At 38.4% G+C, this 19,041-nt stretch overlaps 1 protein-coding gene across 1 annotated transcript in view; it reads left to right on the top strand.

Moving 5' to 3' along the window:
* luzp2 (leucine zipper protein 2) overlaps positions 1–14,132 on the top strand; it is a 151,296-nt gene extending 137,164 nt beyond the window's left edge. Inside the window, exons 10-12 of the mRNA XM_080042739.1 lie at positions 5,418–5,522; positions 8,330–8,404; positions 13,813–14,132. Coding sequence (XP_079898865.1) covers positions 5,418–5,522; positions 8,330–8,404; positions 13,813–13,920 — 288 coding nt within the window. The 3' untranslated portion in view covers positions 13,921–14,132. The remainder of the gene's footprint in view (positions 1–5,417; positions 5,523–8,329; positions 8,405–13,812) is intronic.
* The last annotated feature ends 4,909 nt before the right edge of the window (positions 14,133–19,041 follow it).

The following is a 19,041-nucleotide window of genomic DNA, read 5'->3' on the forward strand; positions in this document are numbered from 1 at the left end:
GTGTCAAGGTCTTTAAAAACCACCCAAACCGACTGATTCACAACAAATATTTTGACAAGTATGTCTACGACTCTATAAACCTACAGCAAATAAGAACTGAAATGCAGCTGAATATACACATCACTTTTGTTTCTTTAAAATGTATTTCAAAGCACCAATGGTTATTTTCCTTCTACCAAGTACTCATGTCAACCTTAATCAGGGATTGGGAGAGTTCTGATTTTTTGAAAAGCAGTCGCTGCAGTCACTTTGAAATCATCAAGTCTGCGGCAGCACCGCAGTGCCTTATCTGTCATGATCCTGGTGAGCAATTCTGTCTTTAAGAGGCTTTTTCTCTCCTCAAAGCAGTCACAATTTACTACACCACCTACGATATTTGAAATGCCACTTGAAGGATGTTTTCTTTATTTCTTACCATGCTTCCGTTGATGCACAATCCCCACCAGTGTTACCACTGTCCCTCTGCTGCGGTGTCATACCAAGCAAAATTCTGTTATTGAAACTTTATGTCCACATTTAAACTCACTCCCACTCTGTCAATGATTGCAGGAATAGCAAGATGATCCCATTAAAAAAGGGTGTATTTCCACATTATGTTCCTTTCATTGCTGTGAGCCAAATAAATGCGAGCACATGGGCAAAATATGAATCTCACAAAAGAAAAGGCAAGTAAAGGAAACTCGAGGTGGGTGTGGGTTGATTTTGTTTATGCTAATGAAGTTTATACTTGCTACATTAGCATACAAATAGCAGCACTCTACTTGTGAGTAGTTGCTAGCTCCATTATCTGCTGTGGACGCTGCACACTTTGTCGGACTGTCTGATTAATCTAAGTGCACTCCCACTGTAAAGAGTACTGGGGTGCTCCCATCTGCCCACGCTGCCTGTATATGTGGAGGTGGGTCAAATCTCATTTAAATCACTGCCAATTTAATCTCAAATTGAGTAGTACAAACACAAAAGAATAGCACTTATTTTGCGTTAAAAAGCCACACAGCTGAGAAGACATTTAACAATCCATTGACAAAGAGGCTAGTGTCAAGAACGTTGCCTCTTTGATGACCACTTGGCATTTCTAATGATGCTCATTAACAACTCATTAGTGTTATTATTACACCCTTAATCCCTGTTTCCCCTGTGTAGTGTTTCAACCTGACATATTGATATAAGTGAATTGGAGCTGAATGCGTAGTTAGTCATGGTTACTGTATGTTTCCTAATATGCATGGCAAATCACTTGCTAATTATTGTTGGTGATTACAAGACAATTATTTTGACCACAGCAGGGAATGATGAGATTACCACCCATCTAGGAAAAAATTGCCAAAGATTTGTCCATATGGAGGAACCCTTTAACTGGTAACCAAGTGATAAAACATACATTTGAGTCTCCTGAGCCACACTTAAACCAAATCCGCTTTGTGTTTTTTTGAAAAGCGTGTAAGTGCAGGGATGTTTGTTCAAGCCCTCAGTGACACCACTTTGAGCTTCACGCTCGTAGTCTAAGTTAACACAATGGGCCTTAAGGTCTGGTAGATAAGACTCTCCCACGACTTGCCCCTCAAACACACACTCACTCACACATACACACACACACACACACACACACACACACACACACACACACACGTACACACACACACACACACATACACACACACAGCTCACTCTGCTGGTGAAAGATTAATTAGTTGGAGGATGCAGAGATCAGCAAGATTAGAGTGGAAGTTGCTTCATATTTAACAGTTGTGGTGAGGGCGCCAAGTCTTGTGGTCCGATAGCATGCAATTTTCATCATCAGAGTAATGGGAGATCATGTCTCAGATGCTCATAGCACTGTGCCGGAGGAGACATCGAGCATTTCATTTCAGCACTTACTATTTACTTTTATGATTGTTTCCATATACGAATCGACGGGATATTCATCTCTGCCACAGGAGAAGATAGTAGGTGGTGGTGCAGACAAAACTATTTTTTTAAGTTATTTCTCAGCCGGGTTTGGATGGTAGAATAACACAAGCACATGCATCAAAATGTGAAAAGCTTTACTAAGAAGTCAACTTTAGTAATGGTTTCTAATACAGCTGTTTGGATATGAAACTGTCAGAGTCTGTCAGTTTAAGGTTCAATGCAAGGCTTTATGAAAATCGAAGTATTTTAGGAAGGGCACGTCATTATCTGATTGATTATTATTACATTGTACTTCTTTTAAAATGTAGACTACAACTAGAGCAGAACATTCCCTGACAATACATCTTCCCAGCTCAAGCTTTTTATTGAGTTTCCAATGGAGGATAACTGGCGTCAAGGAGATAGAACAGCATGTTAAATGCATTCCTTCTTTAGTTGCTGTACTGTAAAATGTTGAGGATTCTCGTGGATGCTGTCAAAAGTTTAGAAATAATGCATGAAGTGTTCACCCAGAAGTGGTCACTTCCACAAGTAAAACACAATCACACTGAAACTGCCTAAAAATATGTTGGTTCAACTGACAGAGAAAGAATGGATTATGACAGTGTCAGGCTGAGATTTCATCTCGCAACCATCTTGCTTTAAGCTCTCAAGAGAAAACTTTTGACCCAGTTTAGAAAAGTACTGTTTACTAACCTTGTGCAGAGGATTTTCTGAAGAAATATCTGCTGTACAATCAATTGATCTTTTACTGCTGGTGTTTCCCGGACAAAACATGTACTATATTACTTGAAATATCGTCAAATTATATAAATTTGGTGTGTCGGTCTAAACAGGCTGTTCCATTAAAAGGTGTTTAGTATTTAGGTCCATGTCTGAAATAAAAGTCCAAAAGAAGAGTGATTGTACATTTCTGCACTGTTTGTAAATGTCAAGATATTTCCGAACAGATGTCAATGGACAGGTTGTCCTTCAAAGTGTTGGAATCGGGTCTAAAAACCTATGTGAGCTACTGGCCTATGGATCACTAGTTAAAGTTAGTTTGTAGTCTACAAATTATTCAAAGGACAAGTAACTGACTGTGTGATGGCTTCTGATTGGAATTATGATTTGTTTATACTAGTGCTGTCAGTTTAACGCGTTATTAACGGCGTTAACGCAAACCCATTTTAACGGCGTCAATTTTTTTATCGCGCGATTAACGCTCGCCATGGCCTAGGTAACGTTGCGGTTTTTTCACATGCTGTTGTATCAACTAGTAATGTTAGCTAGTTAACAACTGAAACACCACAAACTATATGCCTACATGTGGCTCGCATTTAAGTTACTGTCAATTCAAACGGAACATGTCATACAGCGTAATTTCACATTAAAATCATTTAACTGGCAAAACGTCAAGTCAATTCTGACTTTTATTTTGAAGCAGAAACCGGAACCTAGCACTTCCTAGCTCAGCTGCGCGACCTTCACTAGTATCGTCTTCCGTGTGTGACTCTGAGACTACGCGGAAAAGAACAGAAAAGAAAGCCTGTCATTTGCAAAAGGCCTACTTATAACCCTGCTCGCACACCAAAACCTCCATATATTGTTGTTATTTGCACTGAATTGCAAATTATTATATTTTTGAAGAAAAACACTGAATTACACCATTGTTATTCAGTGTATTTCTTCTAAAATATCATAATTAAAATGGGTGTGATAAGAGCATTAAAATAAGAAAAAATAATGGGACAGAAAGAAATCAAGGGACATCCAGGCTAGAATAAATAAAAATGTGATTAATCGCGATTAATCGCGAGTTAACTATGACATTAATGCGATTAAATATTGTAATTGTTTGACAGCACTAGTTTATACCTGCCCCTAAATAATGTCAACTGAGATCTGTTGCTGCAAAAAAAAAATCTGCCAAGGGCGGTGGTCGATATGAATGCTTGTGAGCAGTGCTGTTTTAAGGGATGCCTATTCACATGGTGAAAAATATATAGTATTCTTGTATTCTTCAAGACTCTAGTGATAAATAATGCAATTCTCAAATTGTAAAAAGTCATGACTCAATTTACCATGGACATTTTTTGTCTTTCTATTTGGGACATTTCTGATGAAGTCTGATGAAATGTATTATTGGTGAAAACATCTTACTGCCAGCAAGTGCACATAAATAACAACATTTTCCTACAATACGTCAAAAAGATTAAGCAAAACAGGCCATGAATATGATTTGAAGCCAAGTTAAGAGACTTGAGACAATAATAAACAAGTTTACACACCAATTGCTTGAGACATAAGTTTCCAGTTAGACTTGAGTGTAGCCATTCAGTAGAATTACTCGTCAGTATTCGAATGAGGATGACTAGTAAAGAATGTGATGGGGAACAAAATGACTTTTGCCAGCCATGTCATCGCCTCTTTACTATTTTTGCGGACCCTAGAATAGAATATTTCTTAATCCGCTGATTCAAAGAGCATAGACCCTCACAAGAGTCATGTTTTATCAAACAGACATCATTCCATGTGGTACGGATATAGATTGCTCCAATATCTCCAGAGAGAAGCCTTTTCATATCTGCCCAACTTGTTTTCCTTCCACTATCTCAACATTGGTTTTGACAATTTTTTTTGTTGCAGTGGGTGACCTCACTGAAACATCATTGTCCATCATATGTGGCTCTCAGTAGCAAAGCCCATCTGCCAAACAGAATTGTGCTTGCTTTTTACCAAGAGCTGATTCGTGTTTGTTACTACGGACATCTATTGCATGCTTGTTTGTAGGTCCAACATCTGGGACCTCTTATAATATATATATACATATATATATATATATATTTATATAATCAAGACCAGAAAAACTCCAACGACATCATAGACAAACGGGATCTACAGCCTTTGGATTGTCATACCTGGCTAACTAGACATGTAACACATGCATGTTCATACATGTTCCCTTTGTGACAAGTTGTATTAAACTTGATACTTTTATTATTTCACTGTCCACCATATTGGAAAAAGTTTCTTGCTCAATATTATTGTCTCCTAAAATGTAAATAATTAGATTATTTCATGTTTACTCATTTTAAGTCTACTTTGTACATTACACTTTAGAAACCTCTAACAATAGTTAGATGTAATAGTTCCAATTGAAAAGCTGTTTGTGCTAAAATATTAATAATTGAGAAAAGGTTTTGATCTTTGTATTTGGTATGTGATGGTTGAATAATAATCTGTTCACCTACAAGCCCTCACATTTCAATGATTCTCTTTTTGGTTTGTTGACACTATGGACTCTCTGATGCCTGTAATGAAATACTCATTTGAGCCATAATGTATTAACTACAAACAAATAAGCTGAATAATTTTAAAGTAACACTTATAAATGAAATAGTTATGAATATTTGAGTCAGAACTGTTTACGTCTAAGGAACCCCAAAAGATACTGTTGCATCAGTAAACCATTAACGCATTTAGTTTTATTAACCCCGAGATGAAATGTTCTTTGATTACTACAGGATATCTCTAAAGTTCAGAGAATTGTCACAGCCAGTAAATCGCCCGTGAACATCGCAGTAACGAGGAAAGAGAGTGCCGGAGTTAAAGAGTGCCAGATGGAAAAGGTGAGACTTTCCAATAATTATTCTGTAATGGCCTATGTGACCTGAGGGCCCGTATCCATGACGTTCATCTGTTCACTGAATGTATGCTCCAGTCCCCCATCAGACATCAAATCTCTATAATTTACTATATTATTATACAAACATGACTGTTATGCAGTTTAGTGATTTGTGGTATACTTAACGTTGCCTAGAAAACAGATTATCATGGTAACAAATATGGCTGTAACAGTTTGTTGAGTCAATGGAAAGCAAACAATATTTTGATAATCACTTGTTCAAACCACTTATTAAAGAAAGTTCATTATCATTATCAAACATTCTCAAGTTCCAATCTGAGGATTTGCTGTTTTTCTGAGATTTTTGTATCACTGTTAATTGTATATCTATGAGACATGGACTGTTGGTCAGATGAAACACGCAATCTGAAACATCATCTTGGGAGAATTTGTGATTTGGCATTTCATAGAATAAATGTAAGTAATGAACTCATTGTTTATTGCAGACTTAAATCACACTTACAATGATTGCAGTGATGCTTTTTAACTGCATGCGAGAATAGTAAAGTAGCTGTGAGGATTACATTAGCACATTCACACTTACTTCAAATAACTATTCACTCACAACTGCACCTGCCTAGTGCATGCATCATTTTAAACCATGGATCTTCATTGGAACATTTTAAGGAGCCGAGTGACTGCCGTAAAAGCAGAGAAGCCATAAGCGACCTCTCCTATTCAGACTATTTGTGAAGGACTAGCACCTTGCAGTCACAAACTTGTTTTTCTAAGATTCAGGCAACTCTACGTATATACAGTCAGTCATCAGGAGGGCAACTCTGAATGAGTGTCTCCAGCCCTGTCAAAACCGAGAGGATTTTGAAGAAAGCAGTCGAAGCGAACAGGGTCCATAAGGATTTCTGACAAGTGGCTTTCAAAAACTATTACAGATATAAGTTGATAGACCACTGGAGACAGGGGGAATGTGGAGGAACGCCACCAAGAGAGGAAATTACCCTCTGTGGAAGCCGTGTCAAAGAGATTGTTCTTTAATGAAATAGTGCCAAAGACAATGTTCACTGGTGTCCTATATTTGAATATATAATTTTGGCAGGGGATGTACAAATCCTGCAGCCAGCTGGAGAAACATTCTGATACAGATAAGAAGAGACATATTTGAAACAGAGTCTCAAGATATTATGTGTTTGCTCGTGAACACACCGCCACATCTCCCCCTGTCCTCCGCTCCCCAGGGCTGGGAGGAAACGGGAAAAAAAACTGTTTGTGTGAGTGTGGATAGCTTCCAGTTTATGCTTCAGTTTGAATATGAAATGTGACAGGTGTGCTGCAATGTAACGAATGATTTGCTTCTCATAGACGGACCTCGTACTTAACTGTTTTAAATATATATTACATACAAAATGCATCGGGCTTGGGTTTGTCCCAGTGTGGCATGTTGCATCCAGGCATTCACCTTCATTATTAGTCATTTGTCCTGCCCGCGGTGAGATACACCCAAATGTTGTTGTGAACAGCAGGTGCTCCAAGCAAGTGACTCATGAATTATCCTAATATGATTAGAGAATAGTTTTTAAAGGTGCACTATTCAGTTTCAAGGGAAGGGGATTTGTTTATATTTGCAGGGCCTGCAGTTAGTTTAAAACACATATATTCTTTACATGTAAATCTTAGTTTGTATTTATTCAATCATCATAAATCATCAAACGTAAGACTAGAATATGTTGATACAATATTGTAGAAGATGTTCACTTCTCTGCAACATTCAAAGTTACATAGTGCACCTTCAATGCCGTTTGAAGTGACAATGCTCAGTGTTCATCCTGTATGAAGTGATGATTTGGCCCCAACAATCTGTAGCAATGTTACATAAGAGCAAAGCTATTACCATTATAACAGCAGGGAATATGATTGACATTGCTTTTAGCCATATGTCTGAGAAATAATGACACATCCTGTAGGGTTGCAAAATAATGGGTATTTGTTCTGTATTGATTATTTCATGATTGATTGTTGAGTGTATAAAATGTCAGAAAAGGCTGAATAATGTCAATCTCATGGTCAGAGAGCCCAAGGTGACATCCTCAAATTGCTTGTTTTCTCCGACCAACAGTCCAGAGCCCAAGGTTATTCAATTCACCATAATACCGAGGGAAGAAAAAGAGAAAAGCAGCAGATCTCATCTCGTACCTGCAAATGTTAGGCATTTTTTCTTTGTACATTATGAATTTAGTTGTTGACGTTTTCATATAAACGAATGTCTGTAACATTCAGGCCACTGCCAACTGAGTTGAGACAAAAGTTGAGTAAGTCTATCAGCTCCACAACACTCTTTGTGTTTATCAGTATGGCAGCATTTACAAACGGGTGTCGCCCCCCTGACACTGGGACAGGGGCTCAGAAAAATCCCAAGAAGAGCCAAAAAATGTTTTCAGTTCTGATTCTACTGCTAAGAAAAACAGAAGGAATAAAATCCATACGCTATCACCGAAGGTTTACCTCATGTAGATGCGCCGACAGTTTTGTTTTAATAACTCATGGGGGCGACAGAAGTTAGTTACTCTAGCTTTAACTGACTAAAAGTTGTATCACTAGAAAACGGGAATACCAATACATTGGATGATTTTATGGTGTAAGAAGAAACTAATTTAAATTTAATTTTTTTTTAAATCAAAAGGGAATATGAATATCACACTTATTTGGTGCAATACAAACACAGCTGGGAGGTTGACACAACTTCCCAGCTGTGCACTCTCGACACTGTACCAAGATGTTTTCCCTCTCCTCCTATAGGGCGGGGGCGACTGCTCCCAGAATCAAACGGAGGAATCAGCACTAGGAAGTAAAAAGCTACAAGACACACAGCAGGTGAGCTTCACTGCAAGGAAACAATGACAGATGCAGACACTTCAGAATGTGGCGTTGCTGAATAATTCTTCTTCTTTAACACCGCAGGAATATAAATATGAAGTCATTATCCGTTAATCAGGGGGATATGTCTTACAGGAACAAAACCAATGCGTCACATTGTCAAAATATTTTCCCGACTTTCCTGCCCTGTCTGTGACACACAGCCCATTTGATCCTGCCACAGATGTACAGCTTTAAGAATGGGTCTCAATATATATTAAATGGCTCTGTATTAGCAAATCTTACCGAGACTAGAGTAAATGGTGCAAGTGTTCGGGACAATTTTCATACCGTGCAATAATTTGAACTATTATATATATGGCACCATCTATGGAGGTGTATCTAGGACGCAAAATAAACAAAAAATTTTGTGTTGATGTTAATAAAGGAACAAGTCAGCCAGGGCAACTTATGTGGCTGATTGCTGTATTTGTGGAGGTCTATCACTCGGAGGAATAAGCTGTATCAGACTTAGAGGGCTGCATAGGGAAATACTTGGAAGTGGATCAAGCCATTGTTGGGTTTGGTCTTTTTAAATAAAAACCTTTTCCTTAGGGGATTGTTCAAAATAGGTGAGACATTTATAGCTTATTTAATAAATGCAATAACAATAAATACATTATTACATTATTCTAAAATGCCATTATATAAATGTGAAGATCATGTAGCATGAAAAGCATTTAAATAATGTAAAGAATTGCTGAATAGATGCAACTGCCTTGGTGTGACATTGCAGTGACTGATAACTAATAAACTAAAAAGATTCAACTCTGTATGCGACAAAATATGACACAAAGAAGTCAAACGAAGCAAAGAAACTGATGTGCCGTGATGGAAGACACACAGTGCCTACACCCCATTCCTCCAAGAATGCAATCTACAAAAACCTAATATTCAGTGAGCCAATGTCACCTATAGCATGGGATAGGATGCCAAATTGTATGCATAACTGCCTCCCTCATGATATTATTGAATTGAGTCACACCTGTTTGGTGGTGCCAGATGGTACAGCAAAACAATGCATCTTATTGCAATGCAGTGCAATACTGTGTAACTGAGCAACTGCCTTGCATTCCAAGTGGCAGCGATCCATTTTTAGAAACTCCGACAATTTGCACAAGAATACAAGAATGTTTCAAAAGAGATCTCGACAAAAGGGCAGATTTGACTCCGCTGGTTTATTTTGTGCCAGGAAGATATTCAATTTCTTTCTTTTAGTTGATACAACAGTGGACCGTGTCACTGATTCACAGCAGTACAAGACGATGCTAATCTTTTATGGATTTAATTGTGGGAAATAGTTCTGCTCATGTTTTTATGAAGTTAGAAGCAAGAAATTCCCTGAGGGATGTGTGCTGTTTTTACTATCAACATAAGATGCAAGACTATTGTGCTGCCAAATACTAAAATAGAACAACGGCTAAATTAATGAATAAGAAGAGATGACAATTTTTAATGTTCTTTTTTGTAACTCATTAACTGAGAAATCTTCACATTGTCTTGTACAACTAAATCTATACTTGGCTCTTCTGCTGTCTGCTTGTATCCCTCGTGCATAGCACTTACCATCCGTGGTGTTGTAAACAATTTGATTAGTAAAGACTGTGTTCTCAGTCTCTTTGGATCAATCTGTATTAACGTGCCTTCCATTTCTGTCACTACTCTACCTTCATTATGTGTCCTCATGTTCAATTATTGTGACTGAGAACCTGAGTCTGGTGTTTTTGTACAGCGAAAAGAAGAGTTTAAAGGCGCAGTGTGTAGAATGTATTGGCATTGTTCAGAGCAGCCTTAGTAGAAAGAAGTATGTTTTAATTAGTGTATGATCGCTTTAAAATAAAAGTTGTTTTATTTCCTTAGAATGAACCTTTAATATCTACATAGGAGCAGGTTACCCGAACAGAGGCAGCCATGTTGCACCGCCATGTTTCTGCAGTAGCACAGAACTGACAAACTTAATGGCCATGCATTTTTACTGTGGGTGACCTGGGGAAATGCACCTGAAAAAATTATGAAAAATAAGTTGGCTCAGTGTTTCCCCTAGAATTTTTTTTAGGCCCGTTGGTAAAAGCTGATAAAGAGTATGCGCGCGGCATGCGTACCAAATTTCTAGTAGAAATTGACCAAAACTAACCGTATTATGGATGAGCCTCTTTTGACAGCCCGCTACAAATTAGGGCATTGGGTTATGCCGTCACATTCTGTACGTTTATACATTTTGTGTTTCCCTCAGGATTTTTTGAGACTGCTGGGGGACAATGGACCTTGTAGTGGGGTCTTGGGGCATCCCCCTGCAGAAGAAAACCTTTACCCTTTTAAAGTTAAATGCATCAATCTGGTGCACTTTGAGAAGCTAAATCTGATTTTATTGTTTTGCTCTGTAAACAGCTGTCATATATGTCCTGCCTAAAAACAATTTTCTGGAATAATTTGGAGACACAAGCCATATAAACTATTGAAGAAAAACACATGGATATGAAAATAAAATACAATAAACACTAAGACCTAATATAGACAGGTATGTCCTGTCTACTATTGCTTTCTGGAATAATCTGGATCATGAAACATTTTCTTTAATTTATCAAATATTAATTTAAAATAAATCAGTTAACCTAGGCTACACATCATGATTAGCCTATCAATCAACATGTGTGCAAAATAAGCCAAATTTCGTATTCCAACCATTATATTTCATGTAGCCTAGTTCTCAATTTAAAACTTAAAAATAAAGTAGCTTTGAAAATACCAAAAAATAAAGCTAGCTGTTTTCAAGATAACTTGCTGCGCTGTCTCAGCTGTTGATACAGATTGGTTGCCACAGCGACGTAGCGACTTTAACTTTCTAAGTTTTGCTCAGCACTTTTTCCTGTTCAACTCCCTGTTACTGAGTCATAAATATCTCCAGTGTATGCCATGGACCTATAAAGAAACGTTCTTTCTCGTCAGTTTCCCTGTGTGACATGTGCGCTCCGAATGCACACGCGCATCGCGCCGCGGAGACAAAAAAATAAAATAAAAAATTTAATTTTTTTTTTTTTCGGGCAGCTGTTGGCCTGGCGGGGGGTCCCGTTGGCCTGGCGGCCCCGCCAGGCCAACGGGAATAAATAACTAAATACGTTTTTACCTCGTCACTTAGTATTGTGGAAAGACTTGAGGCAATGATGGATGATGCCATCTTTAGTAACTGGCTTTTTGTCCTTGAAGGCCACCGTAGCTTCTGTAATTATTCGAAAGGGAGGGGTTTCCAAGGGAGTGTTGCAATCTAGAACTTTCAACCCTAGATGTCACTTAATATTCCGATGTTACTCGCTGCACCTTTAAACTGTGACTCAAGGTTTTTAGGAGAAGTATAAAGTAGAATCAGCCCTTCTGTATTCACTCAGCCTCCCATGGCAGACTGATCAGACAAAGAGGCTCTCATCAAAGAGACTGAACATCGACTGTCAGACAACAATAACAAATACCCACGAAAAAGTTGTCTGCCAGATTGAGTATAAATTCAGCATTGAGGAAAATGAATTGTTCCCGTCTCTGAATTATGAACCCTGTACGCTTTAAGGCCACGGTATGCAATACCAACCTATATAACAGGTAATCAAATATTTGGTCTTTACTAGAGTAAAATATTTTTTTCAGAGTTTTCTCAACTCAAAAAATATGACTCCATAATTCTTCAGCAAGCCCTGGCATTCGTGCACAACAGAACATATCTCTGAAGCACAGTGGCATCAGTATTGTTTGGTTCTGACATTCCTGAATTCATTAAAGTGCTGAGAGGGGAATCTCTCCAACTGGAATGATGCAACAATCATAGTGAGTGTGAGGGAAAAGTTGAGGAAAAATAAACTGAGCCGCATATGCTGTTGTTTAAATCATCAATTATTAATTATTATTCCCCAAAAAACGATTGCCTTTCAACGCATGATTCTAGATTGTTTTAAGGTTCTTAAAAATAGTTGTATACATCCTGTTTTTCCAAAATATACAGTACAGTGTTTGTTTTTGTTTTGAGCTGAATGTCCAAGAATAATATGTCTGTATTGGAATTAGGAATTAGTTTTAATTGCCAACATATTCTCAGTAATAAAAGCCTTCCGTCTGCTGTGGCACACTCACTTAGTTAATTAGCTAGTAGCCTGCATCCAAATATGTACTGGCATCCACAATAAAGTAGGGCAAATAAGAGGCTTGGTTCCTTTTTAGCTAATTTTATGTCAAAGGTGCACATCGAATTTCCATAGTAACATTTTATTTTCTGAAGTTTTCTTTCTATCCATGCCTATTAAGCAATACTGTGACATGAGTCAAAATACTGTCATAGCTTTTCAAGTTTTCCCAAGTGTCCTCCCTTGAAGAATTTTTTCTGATTTCCTCAAGGTGTTTTTTCCTGGTGATAAACAAGATGCTCACACAAACAAATTAAAATCCCAAACCCACATCAAAGTGAGAGGCAACTGAGGTTGGCAAAAAGCCACAAGACTGAATTTAGTGAGAGACTGTTTGCCTACAGATAGAAGTAAACGTTATTGACTACCGAGGCATAGTCACTGAATCAAATTCAAAATGTACTACTCTGTATATATAATTACAGAACTGCCAAATTATATGGTCAAATTCAAAGCTCTCTTTCGCACTCCCCTGGAGTTGATGGGATAAATGTGGGGGTCCGTTGCCTTTTTTGTTTGTTTTGCCAGGTGATCTATAAGCCACTGCCATGCTAAGTGATGTGTAACTCAATAATTTGCAAGCAGCCAAGATGCCTTAAGGCTTTCTTCAAAGTGACATTGGTAAACACAAATCAGATGCTCTGCTTTGGAAATTGGTTTATGGTGCCTCTCTGTAGTCATGCCATTGCCAAAGAAAGGCTTTAATTATTTAAAGAACCAAAGACAATTATTAATTAAGTAATGAAATACATTGGAGCCCAATATTTTGTCTTTCAAATGATTCCATGGTTTGTGAAACTTTTAAAATAACTGGAACACACATTACCCACAAAACACACAGACACACACACCTGAATTCCTTTGGTTTTCCACATCACGAGGTAGCTTAAGTGCATTCATTGTAGTGTAACACATTTTCTTGTTTTCTAGAATGAAACCCAGTAGGACAGTCGATGACAAAAGCCATATTTACCATTCAACTTAAGACCACTTCAGCAACAGTAGCTCTGTGCTTGTTTTCAAAAGAAGACAAGGCAATGTTAGCTTAGTTTAAAGATACTGAGACAAAAATAGATTGTTCTTCTTCCCACTAACATTTAGGAGTATTCCTGCTCGGATAATAGACCACCACATGTCTACTGTGGAATATTGTTGTGTCAGTCTTACTCATTACGAATCTTTATCTTCTGAACCTAACAGCAAAGGAGCCAAGCGCAGACTGGAAAATTCAACACAAAGCTCTCAGACGACAGCAAGGAGGCAGAGGGAGGCGGCAGCAAAAAGACAAAGCCACATACGAACAACTGAGCGGACGGCATATCCTCCAAGATGCAGAGCTCCTGCGTTGACAGAAGGATCTTTCTAAGAGCACACACTTGCGCACTCTCACAAAAAACACATGTGCGCCCACACACAAACACATGCTCACACACACCCAACAAACACACACACACACACACGTCAGCATTGTTTGCAAAAGCTGAGACACTGGAATTGTCAACGGATTTCAAGCTGACATCAAAAACCTCCATAGAAAAATGGCATGCATTCTAGAAATTCTTTTTAAAAAGGTAGCAATGGCACTGGTAACTTGTTTCATGATTGTTCATTTGTTGTTTACTTATCTGAGTTTTATTCTAAGTGAGGACACTGCTTTCTTAATGTGTGATCTTTCTAGAAAAATCCCTTTGCACTGGTAAGGTCTGACACTGTATCCTGTGATAAGTATATCAATTGACAAATAAAAACAGTACTTATACTACTACTTCTACTACTATAACTACTACTACTACCCAACTTAGAATATTGTTTGTCACTCATTGTAGCAAAGTTAATTTACTCCTCCACATTTTGAAATATACAGGCTCAAGTTGGCTGGCCAACTGTTCAACATTTAATATATCAGCACTGTTTCTGCCTTCAACACTCCAGAGGCAAAGAGCCAAAGACTCACAATGGGTCGTCTCCCTGAGAATGTGCCATGCACTGAGTAGTATCTCCTAGCTACATGTATCTGTGTTATCTGACCTTTCTGTGTCCTTTCAATAAACTGTAATTTTCAGTAAATGTGTGAAGAATAAATGGTTATTCGTGGGAAAGAAATGAGTGAATATGTTTGTGATCAACAGGGGAAAGGTTGCAAAGAGCAATCAGAACTTAACAGCCTGTGAATGTTAATGACATCTCGAACGCTGCTGCAGGAGGCTATTATGGTGTCACTGACATCTGGGGTCAGAGCAAAATCTGTATTTTCAAAGCAGAAATTATGCATTGCATACTTCTGGAAAGTTGACTTTGTTGAATATACTTAACTGATACAAATGATTTGGGTCAAAGCATGACCCTATTTTTCCTAGCTGTCCAAACTGCAAATCCTGCTTGCTTTTGGAGCGTACGCCTACATATTCTGTGACCTCTATGATTGCAGATCATCATAAACAAACGGGAGAGAATAATTTATCTTTATGTTTTTTTTTAAGTCTTACCACTGAAATCCATATTTACATTCAATTCTGTTTGAATAATAAATTAACAACAAAAGCAGCATTAAAGCATAAAGAAATAGATGTTTGTAAGTGCTACAGCCCTTCCTTCGTCTCTTTATCGCCCTGAGTCTAATTCTGCTGTACAGTGTTATACCAGTATGTAGAGTATATTATCTTCTTGACGATTTGGATCAAGTTTTGAAATAGTAATTTTTGGAGTCCATTGTTGTTTTTGAAAAAGCTTCTTTTATGATTTTAAAGGCTACCAACTGCTTTAATAAGCTTGTGTTTGCCACATTCCCTCTGTTTGACATTTGGTGCGGCCCCTGGATCCATGAGTGCCCATGCTGGAAAATGTTAGGCGACAGGTGCACAGCTCTATTTTAAGGCCCCGTAATCCATCTTTCTCTTGGAAGTTTGAGAGCCTCCTCCAGGTCGGGTCTACGTCTTGCTGGGAGGCCAAACAAAAGGGCCTGTCGCCAGGATTTGGAACCCAGCGGTAGATCCTGCAAATCCGAAGCAATGGGGGAGAAGAAAGATGTTCAAGCTTGCTATGAAGTAAGCAGGGATTTGATCAATGTGAGCAGTGTGCTTTTTGTATGCCATCTTCATTTTACTGCCACCCGTTAACAGCTTCTGGAAATGATGTATATTTCAAGGACAATTACTCTGACTGAGCTGCACAAGAAACACATTTTCAAATCACCTAGCCAATGGGAAAATGGTTTCTGCCTAGCGTGAATTCAAAACACTGCCGATTGTGAATATAATACTTTTTTTCCCCTTTACTATTAAGGAGAGACAAGTCATAATGACTTTCATGCCAGCAACAAAGAGAGCGGTTTTCGTCAGACAATAACAATTATATATGAAAAGGTTGTGTAAAAACATTGTCAACATCCTTCTTTTTACTTTGTTAAGCTTTAAAAAGTTGTGTCAGTGAGACCTGAGAACAATTGACATACTGCATGTATAGGATGGGATTGTCACTTTTTAATCAAAATTCCATGTATCTTTCAAATGTGGAACAAAATCCAATATTCAATCAAAATTCCATTGAAAGGTTAGTCGGACCAATTCCTAAGTCCTGTTGACCCTACTAGTGGAAGAAAAAAGTGTTGCTCTCATCCCTAACGCATAATATAGGAAACTAGAGAACAGTGCTGAATGGATAATCACAAAAGTAAAACCACCTGAGAAATAATGCGTGTATATCCACTGCCAATCCCTGGGATCAGCACTGGGGCCGATGCAGGCATATTTTAATGGATTTAATGCCAATCAAAATGCAATCCTTTCTTTACTGTAGTCTACTGTGTTTTGTCCGCCTGCTAGTGTTGCAGCGCTGCATCTTTAATTAAATCCAGCCTAGACACTGAGACCATTTCACTGCATATGTATGTGACTGAAAATTAGAGTGTGTGATTGACTCTGTTTCTGACACCTGGGATTGCAAAATTCAGCATGAGTGCCGACTGGAACAAATCTATTATTTCTCCACTCTCTCTTTCATTAGCAGAGAACAGAGTACAACACATTCGGGAAACGGCTTCTCATTTTTTAGTGGGCACATCATTGTCACTTTCGCTGGTTAAAATGACAAACGTCGCCGGCTGTAGGTCAGCTGTCGCTAATTAACATTAATTCAGTGGGCGACTTGAGGGCAGGCCAAAAAGAGACTACGCTGTTGTGGGGTTTGCCTGCTCTCTATTAGCTGGTGAATCAGGAATCATGGCTGTTAAAGAAGACATATTATACTCATTTGTGGGTCATTGCTCATGATTTTGGACTCCTATAGAGCAGCTAGACCACTTGACCGCACAGTAAACTCTGTAGATCATCTTGAAACTCCACCTCTCCGCCTTGCTTGCATTTTCTGCATTCTCTCAAAACGGTCTGTGTCGTTGTAACTACATGTATAGGTTGGATAAGATGTAAAAGCATAATAGGTGCTATTTTCAAATAAGCATGTTAAGACATGGGTCATTTCTCTGCTTGTTCTCTCTACCCCATTTCAACTATGTCTCTACAAGTCAGTCTAATAAAGAAAAAATGCCCCAAAAAAATAAAATAAAAATAAAATAAATAAAGGTTAATGTTAAGATGTATTTTCTTCACTAAAGCCGTCCATGTGTAAATCCCATCAAGCAGTATACTTTCATGCTAATCTATAGTCTGGAAAATGTGAACGCAATACACCTCCTTGAGGAAAACCTGACACACTCTCTGCCCAACAGTGACTTCTCAGGTGTTTTCTCTGAATATCACAGTCATTTGATCAAGTCTTTGGTTTCTCTGAGTGGAATTATCTTATCCTCTTAAGATCAGCTGTGCAGCTCGTCAAAATGACCACAGTCTGGGGCCAACTGTGGTTTGAGCAGCACAGCACCTTTGAGATTTTGCTGATAAGTGCTGAGTTCTTGGTTTAGATAGCAAGCCCTTACAAATTAAAACAGGCCTGACTTCTGAGGCCTTCAAGATGTAAGTGATAACCGCCCAGCATCTTCGTATACTAACAACGGTGGCTTTGATAGCTTTAATGAATGATGAAGTGAATTGTACTCGGGTAAATGGTAGTGATGGCATGAGATAGATATGTTAATATTTCACAGTAGGAAGTATAGTGATTGAATGATGATTTTCTGTTAAGAGAGATACAATCTGTTTTGTTGTGCGTATACAGTAGGAATACAATTTTAATGTTTGGTTAATGATTTTGTTGCAATTGCGCACTGTATAAAACAAATCATAGTATTCATAAGTTATTCCTGATGTACTGCATACATTACATACTTTTAAAATTACAAATGGGGGAATTGGTGTTTGGCTGAGTTCTATGCAGCAAGGTCAGCTCTATTATGACAGTGAATAGCCCAAACTGCTTAAGCACACAAACGGAATTAAACATTTCCCTTTAGAAACACAGCACAGAGCTGCCTCTTCTTTTTAAACTTCTGCTGTTGGGGGGAGCACTGAATTAAGAGACATGTTAATGACTGCAAAACCTTTATAGAGTGTGCAGAAGTGTGTCGAGATTGCCCACTTCATCTGCTCTTTTATCCATCGCTCTTAAAGCTCAACTTGATAATGTTCTGAGAGAGAGGTGGAGGGTTGTGATGGAAGAGCTGCTTTACACTCCCATCAATTCTGAATGGTGTGGGAAGAAAACCTGGGTCAAGAGGTGGATTGATATTTTTCAATATTTTTTTTACTTTTTCTTTTTTTTTTACCTGTGTTGGGTACCACAATAAGGACTACATAAGCACAAGTCCAGTGGTGGATAAATGCCAGTCACAGATTAGCAGTTACCTCGTCTTTCAATATTCTCCTATAATTGTCTAGCCATCATTAGAGCCAAGACTCCCATTTGGTAAACACCACCAACGTGGTACTTAAAGCTCCCATATTGTGCAAGTGCACTTTTCCGATGTTTTTGAACATAATTATGGGTCTACGGTGTGCCTACAGACTGCTGAAGTATAAAAAAAAAAGAAAGCTCTCTCCTTTTCTCACTCTCCCCTTTTCTGAAACCCTCCACCTCTCCCCCCAATATACTCCAGTCAGAATTCTCCCCGTTTCTGACGTCAAAAACTGGAAAGAAGAAGCTTCCACTGTGCAGTCCACCCCCCTATTTCATCGATCGTTTGCTCATTATAACCCATTTTCCCCACAGCAGTCTGACAATGCCTCGTTTTTAGCAAGACAAAGCATTGGAAGGTAGTAGTGTAGTCGTCAAACTTTAAAAATTCATTTTTTCACTGATTTTAGTGATATTTTTAGCAGCTAGCTCCCGAGCTAGCTTTGCAGTAGCCACAGGCACGGCAAAGACGTCATCATTGTTTACAAACAGACAGAGGGCGAGGGGCGGGGGGAGCTCATAGATTGTATATTTACGAGGGGAGCTGCAGGTCGGTTTTAAAAATAGGCCATCATGAGATTAGCT

Source organism: Ammodytes marinus (assembly GCF_949987685.1).
Source record: "Ammodytes marinus genome assembly, chromosome: 1".
Classification (NCBI taxonomy): Eukaryota; Metazoa; Chordata; class Actinopteri; order Uranoscopiformes; family Ammodytidae; genus Ammodytes; species Ammodytes marinus.